This window comes from Pseudochaenichthys georgianus, chromosome 7, assembly GCF_902827115.2.
Source record: "Pseudochaenichthys georgianus chromosome 7, fPseGeo1.2, whole genome shotgun sequence".
Taxonomy (NCBI): domain Eukaryota; kingdom Metazoa; phylum Chordata; class Actinopteri; order Perciformes; family Channichthyidae; genus Pseudochaenichthys; species Pseudochaenichthys georgianus.
Window position 1 is genome coordinate 40,739,706 of NC_047509.1, and position 16,057 is coordinate 40,755,762.

At 38.4% G+C, this 16,057-nt stretch overlaps 1 protein-coding gene across 1 annotated transcript; it reads left to right on the plus strand.

Moving 5' to 3' along the window:
• The first annotated feature begins 290 nt into the window (after positions 1-290).
• On the plus strand, positions 291-5,517 carry tnnc1b (troponin C type 1b (slow)). The gene is made up of 6 exons (XM_034087853.2): positions 291-400; positions 1,185-1,215; positions 1,678-1,824; positions 2,006-2,120; positions 2,305-2,441; positions 5,262-5,517. The coding sequence occupies exons 1-6, from the start codon at positions 377-379 to the stop codon at positions 5,291-5,293; spliced, it is 486 nt and encodes a 161-aa protein (XP_033943744.1). The 5' UTR covers positions 291-376; the 3' UTR covers positions 5,294-5,517.
• The last annotated feature ends 10,540 nt before the right edge of the window (positions 5,518-16,057 follow it).

The window sequence follows — 16,057 nt, forward strand, 5'->3', positions numbered from 1 at the left end:
TTTGATTCCCACGTGTTTGAACAACAAGTCATACAAACTAGTTCTGTTCAAGCATAATCAGCAGTGCAGTACAACAGATCAGTCATTTCACCAATCATCTAAATACTTCAATATTTACACAGTGTTTTATACCTAAAGGTGAATTCAAAGAATACGTGTCAAAATGACAGGTGGAGTTTCATTACAATTATTGTTGGTTGGCTTCTGTTGTTTCCTATTTATAGATCTCTCTCTAGTCACTCCTCCCTCCATCATCCTTGGAGAATTTTGAGTGCCACCCTCCTCCAACAATAAAGACTGAGGCAGTTATTGCTCTCAGTGTTTTTGCTGTCTCTGAGTGCAGTGGTAGGTGAAAGGCAGGGAAGGATCAGCAGTCATGGATGATGTATATAAAGCAGCGGTGAGTTCTTTTAGTTACGATAATTCCATTGGAGATGTTAACTTTTAAACATTTAATAATCAGAACATTTTGAACATTCTGATCCTCTCTTTTTGTGAGATTCGTAAAGATTCAAAATATCGTATGAATTCAAAATATATGTTTAACACACAACGTAAAATCCAATGCAGTACATGTTTTCTTTGAAAAGATACATCAAACCAATGTTGAGACTGTTTCAACTGTATGCTCTTTACATTTGTGCAGCTCTATTAATGGTTTCGATTATATTGTCAGAATGTGTGCAACTATACATCAGAGAAAAAGGAACAGGAATGTAGATTACAGAATAGTTTTTAACATTTTAAGACTTTGACCTTCAGCAGAAAATATAATGAAACCTAACTAATAAAACAAGAAAAAAAAGAAATTGGAGTAAATGAAATGGTATCCTGACTGCATGCGTATTTTCAATTTGTTTTAAAGTCTTGTTAAAGTGTGTTGATTCAACTTGTATAACATTCAAACAGTATGTGTGATGAGCTCAGACAGAGGGAGGCTGCTGTGCTCAGTCTGTGGCCGACACAAAGACAGCTCAGGGAGAGAAGAGAAGGGACAGCTGATTGCTATTAAAACAAATGACCCAGCCAGACAGCAGCATGTGTCAAAACCCCCCCCTTTGTACTACAACAAGAATAGTAGGTGAGGAAAGCAGAGTGACATTGCAGTCCGTCTGCACTGAGAGCAGCCATCGTTCTGGCAGTGATTTATTGACAATAATCAGTATTATTTGCTTTCCTTAAAGGTTGAGAACTTGACAGAGGAGCAGAAAAATGGTGAGGAAACTTTAACTGTTAATACTTTGACCCATTACTTTCATTTTATCCATAATAACCATTATACTCCTAAGCTAATATACTTAATAGTTTTCTTCAAATATGAATACATCTACTATTAACAAGACTATTTTATAGTATAGACTTCATTAAAGTCAATGAGAGAACTTCTAACTGGTTAGGAAAAAAGTCTATATAATACTGATGCCTTTACATGACCTATAACCTATAAGTGAGAAGATTTGCTACTTCTATAGATGTGTCTTAATGGTTGCCACCAGAGACAATAGGTCTGATTCCATAGAAATCAGAAAAGTCCTGTTGCTAACTCCTTCAGCTCCAGCCTTGCTGCTACATGGTTTTCATGACAGCCATCTTGGTGTTATATTGTGCTCATGGATTCTCTCCATTAGTTATCAGCCCTGTCTGCGTATCAGTAATGGTTGCTGTGTCCCCTTCCAGAGTTTAAGGCTGCGTTTGACATCTTCATCCAAGATGCAGAGGATGGCTGCATCAGCACCAAAGAGTTGGGGAAGGTGATGAGGATGCTGGGACAGAATCCCACCCCAGAAGAGTTACAGGAGATGATCGATGAGGTGGATGAGGATGGTATGTCAGCAGTAACCCCACTGTAGGCATTAGGGGCATGGGAGTTTTATTGAGTGGAAGAAAATTATTTTTTCATTGAACATTAGAGAAACTTTACTCCAAATGTAATGGAAGAAAAACTGGATCTTAAGAGATTAAATAACTGCATAACAACTGCAATATAACTAGTGTATGTTGACAGGCAGTGGCACTGTGGATTTTGATGAGTTCTTGGTCATGATGGTCCGCTGTATGAAGGAGGAGAGCAAAGGAAAATCAGAGGAGGAATTGGCTGAACTGTTCCGCATGTTTGACAAGTAGGTTCTGCACAGAGCTGCTGTATTTCGAAAAATCTGCAAGTTGATGAGAGAAAAATGAGTTGACGAGTGATACTTAAAATATTTCTCAAAAAAACGTTGAATAATGTGTCAACATTGTGGAAAGAAATGACGTGGTTCATTACAGATGAGAATAAGACTGATTTGTTTATCTTGTGTTGAGGAACGGAGATGGCTACATAGATCTAGAAGAGCTGAAGGCCATGCTTGAGTCCACTGGAGAGGCCATCACAGAAGACGACATTGAAGAACTGATGAAGGATGGAGACAAAAACAACGATGGAAGAATTGATTATGACGGTACAGACATCTATAACATGTTATAACAATGTTCATAGATATACAGCCACTTAGAATTTCCCCACCCTCCTCAGTTGTACCTCGGCTGGCCGTAAGGGGTCCTTTCAGGGTCATTGCCGGGTCCTTGGTAAAAATAAATCCCCCCCCAGGTGACATAGTGAACGCGTGGCTCACTTGTGACTTGGCTTTGGTGCATTATGCAGATATCAGTTACAATGATTCATCTATCCACCAGATGGAGGACAGATGGAAGCTAAGGGAGATGTAATGTGAGGAAATGTGCTTCATCATGAATGACCAGGTCAAGACAACATTGCGCTGAAGCTTGTTTATGAATGTAATAGCCAGACGACACGCCTGTAGTGAGTCCTCAGAACCATTATTTAGTCTATGAAAGCTCTAACAACAATTAAAAACATTTTTGGCTAGCATAGTAAACCCTTAAAAACGTGGCGACGCAAGTAGCCAGTTCAACAATAAGAAGAGAGACAATGCGAGCGGACAGCTGTAATTCAGACCGGAGAGGAAATCAGCATTAACAATGAGACGTGCTATTAAATGCATAGTGTAGGTTTCAGTTTGTCGGTCTCTGCTCTTGTCCCCCTCAACTCCTAATGCTGGTTCCTTTTTGTAAACATCGCAGCATCTGTGCAAATAGCATACAGTAATATTCAGTAACCAGGATTCTACTATTAATCATGTATATGGGATATAAATAATCTTTCATATTTAACACTATATCTCAAATTTAGAAAACTAGGATGAGCCTAATAACCATATATTCCCTTACTCATCGAAACAATTATTCATTTATTTATTTGTTCATAACCTGGATACTCATTTGGAGAATAATTCAAAGAGGGATAGACAATAGAAAGTTCTTTTAACGCAGAACTAAAAATATGGAAAGCCGAATCCTGAATTGTCATCATACTTGATGTGAGGGAGTCTGGTCCGGCAACATTTACTGTTTATCATAGCCTGGCATGATCATATCTAGATGATCAGGTTAGCACAATATCATGCAAAATAATTTTGTAAAATTGTGTGTTGCGTTTTAAATGCAGTGTAAGTAGTGAGACATGTCTCTAGTTACTGATTTTTGGTTATGTTCTTTATAAGAAAGCTTTGCAAATGCATTATTCAACGAGATTCAAATGTAAACAGTATGTATTTACATTGAATGATACGCAGCACTTATTTGATCAGAAATGTTAACTGTCAATGACATTATATTGTATTAATCTAGTATACAGTACGTAGTAACTTCTAACTTTCCTATATCCGTCTCACAAACACATAAACAACCAAACACACGCACGCACGCACGCGCACACACACACACACACACACACACACACACACACACACACACACACACACACACACACACACACACACACACACACACACACACACACACACACACTAGCTATGGTAGACAAAGCTGGTCATAGCGAAGTTTAGGAATACTCCTGAACAACCAATACATTCCAGGCGCTAATAAAAAAAAATTGGAAAAACATTGCGTATCTGATTGTTAGTGCACTCTAATAACCGTCTGTACACTTGTTCAGATTAGACTGTATTGCGGCTCATATTAGCAAAAGTATGCAGCCTTCCCGCATTGCCTCTATTATTTCAAACTGACTGACTATTCTTGCTCCCCCCGAGGGCAGTCAGATCAGATGACAGCTGTATGAAGCAGCTCGAAGAAACAAAACCACAGAAGTGAAAAGTAATTAGCTGTTTTTTACTGCAAGAATCGCACCCAACCTCGTGCTGAGCAAAGAGCAAATCACGTTTCATACGAATGCAGCTTTGCAGAAAGCTTAGGATGAGCTTTGGTTTTAAACTAAAATCCCCAGAAAGTGCCAGTCACACTCAGTATTTGTGATCGGATCGCTAGAAACACGCTGTCATCAGACTGGCAGGGGCTGTTACTTGCTCTGCTCACCCCCCCTCCGTTTAAATAGACTCAGTAGTGTCCCCTGCTTCTGTGGAGAATAACTCAGGACATTTGTGAGAAAATACTCAGCAAAAAACGGAATTTTCCTGCCAAAAGTCACGTGATATTCTTTTTCTCTGTAGGATTGATTTGTTGTACTCGTAGAAAAAAAGGTTTTGTATTTGTAAAACCTATGCTATATTTGTTTGCATTTGTATTCATAGAAAATATGTGTGTGTACTGGTAAAACCTGTGCTGTATTTGTGACTGAAACATGATTTATTAGAATAATGTAATGTGTTTGTTTGATAGATACGCTTTATTTGCAAAACTTAATGCATTAGTTTGAAGATGGTGATTTGATGTTTGCAAACTACACTGTGTTTGTTAGTGAATCATAAGGCATTTGTAAAACACGTTTATTTTGTTTGTGGAGTAATGGCAGGATATTATCTCCATACTAGAGAGGGGAAATTCTTGGTCACTGCATGTGGATGCAAATATTTTGGATTTGCAATTCAGGTTTGCAGGAAATGTAAGTCCTCTTCAGGTTTGCCACTGGGATTAAATACACCTTTTACTTAAAAAAAAAAAAGATAAACCTGTGAGTCCTAGTCCTGTATATCACTAAATCCTTTCATTTCATTGTGGAGATATATAGATCACTCACAGACTGTATTATGCTTTACAGTCATAAAGTGCATTATGATTATATCAACAACAAAAAAGACTTAAATTGAACAAAGCTACAAACTGTTTTCTTTTGAGTTAAATCATCTGTAAAATACATTTAATGTGATCAGTACACACCATTTTGTTTTTATAAAAATGATATATCAATCTATTTTAACTTTGTGCATTCTCTTTGACAGAGTTCCTTGAGTTCATGAAAGGAGTTGAATAAACAATCCAGCGTCCTCAAATTGCAGCATCTTCCATTCCTTAAGACATCATTCCACCTTGTGTCTGCGTCTAACAAAACCAACTGTCCCGTCACCTATTCTCAAAGAACCCCACCCAGGCCCTGAAAGGTCATTGACCGACTGACTGAAATAGCTTTACTTCTGATAGCGATGATTCTTCAAAATGTCATAAAGACTGTTAATTAAAAAGATTATTATAATTGTGTCTTGTGTCTGTTTGACTTATTTGAGTATTACAAAGATGACACAGAATTTACTCTCATAAAGATCGTAAAGGCGTTTACAGCCAGTTGATTATGGTAATGAATGTCTACTTGTATACATTCTGTTGAGATTAATCAAAGATAAAAAATACTTTATATTCGCATTGATTTATGGTTTGCATTATTAATTACACTGTTAAGCACGCTGAAAAATAAACGAAAATAGTGTTTAGTTTTTCTTACTATCAATTGTCTTGTCGAGCTCAAGAAATGTAGCATTACCATAACTGAAGGATTTAAACGTTGTTTCAGCAGAAACATGACTATATTGAAAGTCCCTGACCAAATGAAGTTTCCCCACAGTTAAAAAATATACATTTTGACATACCTAGGAAAGACCTCTGAAGGGTGATACCAAAAGAAAAGATTGTAACAGCGATGCCCTCTGGAAATTGACTTCAGAAGAAAATATATCATTTTCACATTGTGAAGAGATGCATTAAACCCTGAGCTATTTCTTTCAAATAAAAACATCCCACCCTTTTTATTGTGAGATCACCCTCTCCTGCTTTAAGGAAGGAGGTTTTCTTGTCTAAGCAACCTTAAACTTAAAGATCTTTTTTTTTAAAACCAACATTCTCACATTCACAGGGTAGCAAAGACTACCTGTCCATCATGAGCGTTAAATGAACATCTGTGATGGAAAAAGGGAGACCAAAATGCATAAACATAAACGTAAAATAAAATAAAAAATGGAAATAATACATTATATAACAATAGCAGACTTCACACATATTTGACATGTCAAGGTTATAATTTTACTAAAATGGATAAATATATAACAGCAGTACAACTATATACATTAGTTTTTAAACGGAGCAGAAATAGAACTAGTCTCCCACTTCAAGTATCTTGGAGTCATACTGGACTCAAACTTGACTTTTAAGAAACATATTAAGAAAGTATCCAATACCATTAAATTCAACTTGCAAAATGTTAAACAAATTAGACCCTTCTTAACTGTCAATGCTGCAAAGTCATACCTCCACTGTATGATTCTATCCCACATTGAATACTGTTTATACTTGTGCCACAAACCTGAAACCCATAGAACAGCTGTACAAGAGAGCTATCAAGGTGTTTGACAGAAAGCCATATTCATACCACCACTGTACCATCCTTGAGAAACACAATTTCTTGAGCTTTGACAATTTTAAGCCTTTTTAAAGTATGAGTTTTTTTTATAAATGTTTACATGGACTTTTTTAGATTTTTTTTTTAGAGCCAACAATGTTGTTAAATACATGGTTTGTGGTACTTCGTGGGTCGAGGAATTCATATTTGATGTTGTTTTGATGATTTGACCTATTTTTGACCTTCAAATCCAAGATGGCCACCGATTTTCCCCCAAAAGTCAATTTTCCAACATTGTCGTAGAGCCTTCATATTGGGCTCTAATGAAAGCTATGCTCATGCTGAGTTGAGTTATAAACAGTAAAACTAGAGTTATTTATTCTATTTATAAAAATGTTTTCATTTTTAAGCGGTGAAGCTGCTTCTATAAGTAACACGTGTGTGTCCGTCCGTCCGTCCGTCTGTTCGTAGCATGAGATTTAAATCAATCAGGACTTGCCTATGCATCACATGACTGGTAAGGCAATACTGGCTTGAGAGAAGCATGCCCAGCTATATCTGTGTACCTTAAAAACTGTTTTCACATCGCAAGTTAGAAAATCGGTTTCAAATTGGAATTACCAACTGCCGCTTAGAGCGAACATTCCGCAACAACTCTATAAATGTCATAGCTTACAGTTACACCGTACAAATGAAAATGTTTATGTGTAGAAGGTTACTAAATCTGGATCACTCTCCGAGCTAAGGCTAACTTAGCTCAACAGTTTCACACCATCCAAGAACAAGACTACAATTCCATTGAAAGGATTCAAAGGAGTAAAGTTGGGTGAGCATAAACTTTCACTCATGTATTTTTTCATGTTTTCAATCATTTTGTCACTCTCTTAAAGTTGGTCCAATCAAAAATATTTAAAACACATATTTGATATAGTTATAAAAGTTATGTTTACGTGCAGAGGGTTAGCTAGCTTACCCATAGAGCTAAGGCTCAGCAATGTCCACCCTTTAAGCTTAATTTCCTTTTTATATAGCACATGTATATAATAGGGTGGGCATCTTTTTTTCTATGTTTCATGATGTTAATTTGATTGTTACACTCTTAAAGTACAGTACATCAAAAATATGTAAAAACATATTTTGATATAGTTATAAAGGTTCTGTTCATGTGTAGAAAGTTAGCTGGCTAAATCAGGATCACTGACAGAGCTACGGCAAACAGCATTTTTTGTATGACAGGTGCTTTATAAATAGAGTTTATTATTATTATCCACATATTTTAACTGAGTTTTGTATTTTTTTTCCAGGTCTACGTGTGCACTGCTCCATAGTTCTACAGCATCAACAAGACAAAGCATGTCTTATGAATGTCTATTACAATGTGGAAAGCCTTGCAAGTCCTTTGATAGTATCAACCAAGGAAAATGGGAGAGTTTACAATCAAAAGCCAAAAACTGGTCCGGACTTGACAAATGTGGTAATGTTTATACCACCACTTCATGGCAAGATGGGCAGGGAGGTCATTACATGCATCAGTCATGTTATATCTCAATGTCATCTTCAGACAAGCTTGAAAAAGCCAGACAGCGCGAAAACAGAGAAAGTGCTCAGTGTTCGAGTCAAACATCAAGTTCTGAAATGCAAGCGCGTGATGATAAGACAGACGGACCATTGCCACCTAAGCGCCTGCGATCATCAGTGGGTGGAACTCTCAATGACAGAACTAAATGTATATGGTGCATGCAGGATGTGGACATGAAGCACCCGAATAGAGTGTGGGGTAAACTGTTCAGACTCAACACCCACTCAGCATGGCGCTCTTTCAAGCGCCACCCAGTCCTAATAGAAGATGTGGACCTAAGGGATCGCCTCACACGGCTCATCGAGTCAACGTCTGATCCTTTCGCAAATTATATAATGTATCACCATGCTTGTTGGAGGAAGTACGTCAACCACACACACTTCAAGCCAGATGATGCAATGCATCTTCAGAATGTGTCTCTCAGAGGCAAGGAATTTCTTCTTTAGACACGTGGATTCCATCATCTTCACTGAGCGAGAGATCCGTTCACTGCAGTCTCTTTTAGCAGAATACAAACGCATTGTCGGTGACTATGGCTATGAAGTGGGTGATGTCAAATCGTCGTATGTCAAGGGCCTGCTCATTAATGAGTATCAAGAGACAATTGGCTTCAAAGAGAGAAATCAAATTAACAAGAGCCAGTGGGTCTATGATGTTGGGGGAGGAGGTGACTACATTGAGGCTGCCATCTCATCCCTTGGCATCAGTGATGAGCAGCTGCTCCAGAACCTGGCACAGCGGTTATCAGCCAAAGACACAACTACTGTCCCCTGGCCACCTCGCATTGATCATCTCGAGGAAGGCGAAGAAGTATGTGAGTTGCTGTTGAAGCTTTTGACCTGGCTAAAACAGCCTGAGAGAAAAGATCTGGTAGAAACTCTGCACAAGAGTGGTGTCAGCATCAGCTATGCAGACACACTTCTCCTCTATGAACACTGGGCTCTGATGGATCTTTGAGACATCAGCAACCTGCCCACGGGAGATTGCAGAGAGCAAGCCAGCCATTGTGATCGTCGACAACAATGACTTCAAGATGGATACCTTGACAGGCAACTCAACTGGAGCACATCGAACAAATGTTATGTTCGTGCAGCCAGAGAGCTATGAAAAGAAGCCAGATGAAGAGCCTGCTGTAAGGCTAATCAAGAAGAAAGAAATCTCTGCATAGCTGAAGCAAAAGTGTATAGAGCTGACAAATGTTCACCAGTACAGATGCCCCCTGGCAGCAAGAGTCAGCCACCAGCTCGTACCAGGGTAGATCCACCAGTGAACGGCAGAGTTCTGCAGCGTGCTTGCTGTGTGATACATGCACTGTCTCACATACAGTAGACAATAATGGTACAATACCACCACCTCATGAGCAGCAAGTTCCGGCATACAGTGGTGCCTAGTCCTGCCGTCATACACCGCCCAACAAGAGCAAGCCTTACTACCACACAACCTACAATGAACCTCCAAGCAAGTCAGTGGTGTATGACATTATGGTTAAACTAGTGGAAGCCATACGCAAGAAGAATATTCCCTTCTCTTTTCTCGTTGGTGACTTGCCCACCTACAAGACAATCGTTCAGCTGAAGGCGGAGAATTCGGAAATGTACAAGGGCCTCATCCCAATTCTGAATTCTCATCAGCAGATGTCCTACATCTATGCTATCTACAAGAGATTCAAGGGATCTGGCATGGCAGACACTCTGGTCACAGCAGGGGTAATAAAAGAGTAGTCTGTTGAACAAGCACTACGAGGGAAGCACTACAGGCGGGGTGTGCGCTGCATCCTGCTCTGGAGAGAGGTTCTAATCCAGCAACGACTGACAAATATTCTGGAGCATGAGGAATTATCAGAGAACATAAAGGAGTACCTCAACACTCTGTGCAATGCACTCACTGACACTTGGGAGGCTCGACAGGCAGCTCACATTAATCTTGAGGATGATGATGGCATGAAGGACTAGAGCACTTAGTTGGAATAAAAGGGAACCGCTTTAGGCTGGTTTAAGTCCTATCTATCTGAACGCTCTCAGTTTGTATGTGTCAACGATGAATCTTCCATGCAAACCAAAGTTAGCCATGGAGTGCCACAGGGCTCAGTGCTTGGACCTATTTTGTTCACATTACATATGCTTCCGTTAGGGAATATTATAAGGAATGATTCTGTACATTTTCATTGTTATGCGGATGATACTCAACTATATTTATCAATCAAGCCTAATGAAATTAATCATCTAAATAAAATTCAAGACTGCCTCAAGGACTTAAAAACATGGATAACTTTTTGATGTTAAACACGGCCAAAACTGAAGTTATTGTACTCGGCCCAAAGAATCTACTAAACAAATTATCTAAAGATATACTAACTATGGATGGCATTAATTTGGCCTCCAGTGAGACTGTAAGGAATCTTGGTGTTATATTTGATCAGGATTTTTCCTTTAACGGCCACAGAAAATCAATTTCAACTTTCCATGCTCGCTTCCGATGTTACACGACCGCTCCGGACCAAACAGCTTTCGGCGGTTATTGACGTCACGCACGCCACGGTACGTCACGAGTCGAACACTTGTTGAATAATACACAAACTATATGGCTGATGTCGGACTCTGGCTCGGATATTTCGACAGAATCGAGTGACAGTGAGTCGTCAATAGACTCGGTGCACTTGTGGTGGAATCAGATCATGCGGGCGAGTCTAACGTGGTGGAACCATACCAGTTTGAGCCACAGTATTCAAGTAGCGGTAGAGATACAGACGGGAGCGAACATGGGGATGATGATCCTGGATTTGGCGGAGATCCGGTGCGGCAACAGAACACAGACTGGTATATACATTTGACTTAAATTCATAGAGATTCTCAATAAATAGTAAATAAATAATAATAAATAGCAGGCACACTTGGCTCAGGCAACAGAACACAGACTGGTATACATTTGATTATAATTCATAGAGATGTTCATATCAGAGGTCTAGTCTTGTATTTGACCTCGTTGATTACCTCGTTGTTTAACCGGCTTTAGCAATCGCAAAATGTCACGGCAGCTGATCGTCCGAAGCTTTTTTAATAAGCCCAGTAATTGTGATGGGGTGGATAAACGAGGTGAAAAAAGATGGATTGATGCAGTGGAGGATGAAGGACAAGCCAGTAAGACTAAAATTGACAACGTTCAGCTAGCAGCAGAGGGGCAAGCAAGGGGCAAGGAAAAATAAATCATTCATATTCGTTTTGACATGAAAAGTGAACGCACGGTCGGTGTCTCGGTTTTTCTCCATGCCCTTAAAAGTTCTGTATGAACCATAGAAAAAAGGAATGTATGAACATTTGCTGCTTAGTACCCAAACATAAATATTAAATATGTCTCATCATTAAAACATGAAAATAAAATGACCGGTAATAATGGATTATGACGGAAATTTTACGATCCTGTCCGTCAAAATGAGGGACAACGAAAAAGTCTAACACAACCACTGGTTCATATATAGTAAATAAATAATAATACATAGCAGGCACACTTGGCTCAGGCAACAGAACACAGACTGGTATACATTTGATTATAATTCATAGACACTTGGCTCAGGTAACTGCATCACACTCTGCTAGGCTTGGAACTCACCACAGAAGTAGGTCTCCTCCTAAAAATGCAATTATTTCTCAACTATTTTTTGTACATTTAGGTGTACATGTGAAAAATGTACAATCATGGAAACAATTGAAGAGTGCCAATGCTGCCAAGAAAAGGATGTCATGGTGGCCAAAATGGAGGAATTCAATGAATATGAGGGAGATGGTGCAAACATAACCTGCGTAATAGATCACCCAGGATTCCAATCAAATTGTCTGGATGTTTGGGTGTTGCAGACAGCCTACCATCATTGTTCAAAGAGGGACAGACAACAAGCAGGTGATCAGCCACGTAAGTAAGTTACTTGTGTTCACAAATGTGTAGAGCTCAGAAACTTTGATGTATTTTTGGGAAGTCTAATGGTCACTCTGGCAAAGTTACAGAATAAATAGATAAATAAGCAAATAAGGTTGAAGTGATGACCATTGACATTTATGATCTTGTATTTTACAGAATGTATCGCTATGTGGCATACCGCCAGCTAGTGAGATTTTGCTGGGGAATACTTGGTAAGAACCACAGAATCCCACTGCCATCATGTGCCGTTAAAAAGATCCAGGCGACGTTTCCATCTGACATCTACACGTCGTTTAAGTATCCAGCTTGATTAGAGTCAATAACAAAACTGATTGTCAGGTCAGTGATTAAATCTGCTTCTAAACAGCACAACAGCCTCTCTCTTGTCTGGTTTTTCCCACCGACTGCTGAGTGGATCTTGGACATCGAAAGCTTCCTCATCTACATTGTTTTCGCACAAGCGTAGTCTCGGTCAAGAGTTCGGTAACATACTCTGCAAAAAATATGTTTTATAATCAAGAATTATATACTATATTTTCTAGTGCCAAAATTATGCATAGCATGCCCTGAGGCACTTTGGATAATTAATCATTGTAGTTGAAACTGTACACTCCATTCTCACATATCTCAATTTTTAATATTTACACAATAATGTTGTCCAAGATTGAATGTTTTTCATTAATTTGGTAAAACGGTATAATTAATGTTATTATACTGTCACTTTCACTTTCTTACCATATGTAGCTGCTGTATTCACACGTCTAACTACATGACCACCTTTCTTTGCTTTGGGGAATTTCACAGTGTATTGGAGTTGTCCTGTACTGGTTTTGGCATGCTTCCTGCCAGAGTTCTCATTGTAGTGCAGTGCTGCTTGGATCAACCTACAAAATAAATACATGTATTGTATTGTATAGAGAGAGAAAGAGAGAGAGATAATGTAGCAGGCACACTTGGCAAATAGATAAATAATCAAATAAAGTTGAAGTCTCTAGTATTTTCTGATGAGATTCATATTATACTTTACCTGCAATACATGCCAGTGTACAAGTATGCATACATCTTTGGGGCAAACTGGTTGACTATACTGTGGTATACTTCCACCCCGTAGGTTTGCTGTGAAGGTGACATCTTCTTGACATCTCTGACAAAAGCTATCTGGCTGACAACTTTATTCAGCTTTAGTGCTGGCACTGAATCTGAAAATACACAATCAAAAAAGGATATAGGATATACGATAATAGAAAACATATTAGTTCTTCACTGCATATCATTTTTCTTTACTGAAGACACAAAAACATTTCAACACAAAATGTGATGTGTTGTCCATTGTCGTAGAAAATATTATTACCTGCTTTGAGTCATTTTTTCTTGCGGTTCTGAGCTGCAGGCAGCCGACCATGCGCACATTTCTCGAACACTCTGCCATGTTTGGTGTGAATGTTTATAATGTGGTTGTTGAGGGACAGCCATTTTTCAGCAATAATTTCCCCATTTCCATCCGGAGTTGATACGGCACACCAATACAGATGGTTCAGAATGGATTGTATCCATTCCCCAATAGCGGTACATTGCTTGTCCTTTGCAAGCTTTACCAGTTGTTTTTTTAGGTCTATAAAATCGAAAGTTCAGTATTTTTTTTTTAATTGGAGTGAATTGGAGAATTATAATTTTACTATAGTTTAAAAATTAACCTACTTTTTGCAAGGCGCCAAACGTCGAACCGATGGTCCACATGTTCTTGGTTTTCCTTCAGCCATTTGTTGATCTGTGTGTGTCCGTCTGTCACAATTGTCTTCATGATGAGGTTTTCACTCTCCAAGAACTGGACACATCGCACAAGCCCCTCTTTTTCCATGTGGACACTTGAAGGGACTTCATTACTCTGGAAATACATTCAGAACACACATAATATATTTTATAAAGATGGCTATCATAGAGCATTTGATTTTCAGCGGTCATATTTGTAAACATGGTTAATGCTTTGAGCTTGAAATGCATCGGCCAAAAAAAAAACACTCCTGAAATTATATTGTGTTGTGTTCGATAGAAAATATTCTCAGCTGTGTTTGGCTATAAAGTATTTGGAGGAGGCTATTCATAACATAGGATACATTCACTAATACTGACCTGCACTAATTGAACATCCAACACCTTGTTTATTGTGAGGTCTTGTATGGTATAGGATCCATACTTGGCACAGTGACCAGGGCTATCACAGCGTTTGTTCGTCTCCTTCAGTTTCTGCACAATGTTGTTCCGATTCTTGATCCAGACTGTCTTGATTGCAGGTTGAAGGAATTTCTTCTGATGATTCAGAAATGTCCTTGTTGTGATGGTGTAACAGTTGATGGATTTCAGTACCCTCAGCACTTTTGTTGGCGATGTACCCGCAAAAAGAATTCCTGCTGACAAAAGCAGTTTTCCAGCAGGAGTTTTATCAATAAAAGGTTGATTCTGCCATGACCTGTGAGAAAAAGATATTCATTCAATTTGCTATCATACTATACAACCTGTATGAGTATCTCATGAATATGACCACCTGTCAATCATGGCCACAAATATCATTCTCTAATACATATTTCGCATGGTCATCATTTAAAAATATTGCCTTTGAAAACCACAATGTTTGCAGTTTTGATCGATTTCCACAAATGTGCCCATTGTTCTCCGAAGGCGACCTGGCAAGTTCTCTTTACACATCGGACAATGGGTGAATAGTGATATCAGGGAAGACATGAACACAAGCAGAAGCTTCCCAGCTAGCGGGGAACGTTCTCACAACTTTGGCTAACGTTACCTATTGGTTCTAATAAGGTTTTAAAGAAACGTTTTAATCTGATGTTCAAAGAACCTTTTTAGGATGTTTATTTTTTCAAATAATGTTCCTATAAGGTTTAAGGTTAACTAAGATATAACGTTTTAATTGCAACATTCAGAGGATGTTTTCAGGATGTTATTGAGGCCTGAGATGACAGAACGTTTTTTTATAAAACGTTCCTTTAATGTGATATGTTAACAAAGGTGGAATGTTTTGCCTGCAACATTCTAAGGATGTGTTTTGGACGTTGTTGGGTAACACATTAAAGATGTTATATATAAAACGTTCCCTCAATGTTACATGATAACAAATGAAGAACATTCTCCAAGAAACATTCTGAAAATGTTTTCAGGATGTTATTCTTTTTTTATAAAACTTTCCTCTTATGGCAAATATTAACATGGTCATGGTCAACGTCAGATTTATTTTTAAAGCGCTTTGAAAAACAAACTTGTTGCATTTGTTTGAAAAGGATGTTTTAAAAAAAATCTGATGTCACCATATTGTCCTTTTGAAAAAAACACAAATGCACGTAATTCATGATAAGCTGTAAGCAGATATTGCATGTTTGCAGTGGCATGTGTGAGTTCCCAGCTAGAAATGTTTGTTACCATTCATTGTTCTAGGAATGTTTTCAGCGGGACGTTTTATTTTGGTTCCCAGAATGTTCTTCTGAAAGGTAGGATAACGTTCTCTAAAAACATTCTTAAAATGTTTGGTGATAACATTGTTAGAACATTATGCCCTCCTATTCTTGAGTATGAGTATGTCTGGCTCTCGGGGGATGGTGTGTTAAGAGTCACAGTCTTTAAGAACAAATCTAATCAGACAATGTACTTCATTTTCTAGTTTTAAGGTTTTGCATACCTCAAAGTGGGTCTAAAAAGTATCTTGGCAAGAGAAAAAAGCCAAAATATTCCTAGGCCATTAAAAGAAACCGAATTCCTTACAAATTACTTCATATTCTACCAGTTGTTAAGTGTTGCATACATCAAAGTGTATCTAAAAGTATCTTAGTAACACGAGAAAAAAGCATTGATGTTAACAAAAACTGGATTGTTCCACTGAAATAATAAATAAATAATTTCAAAAGTGC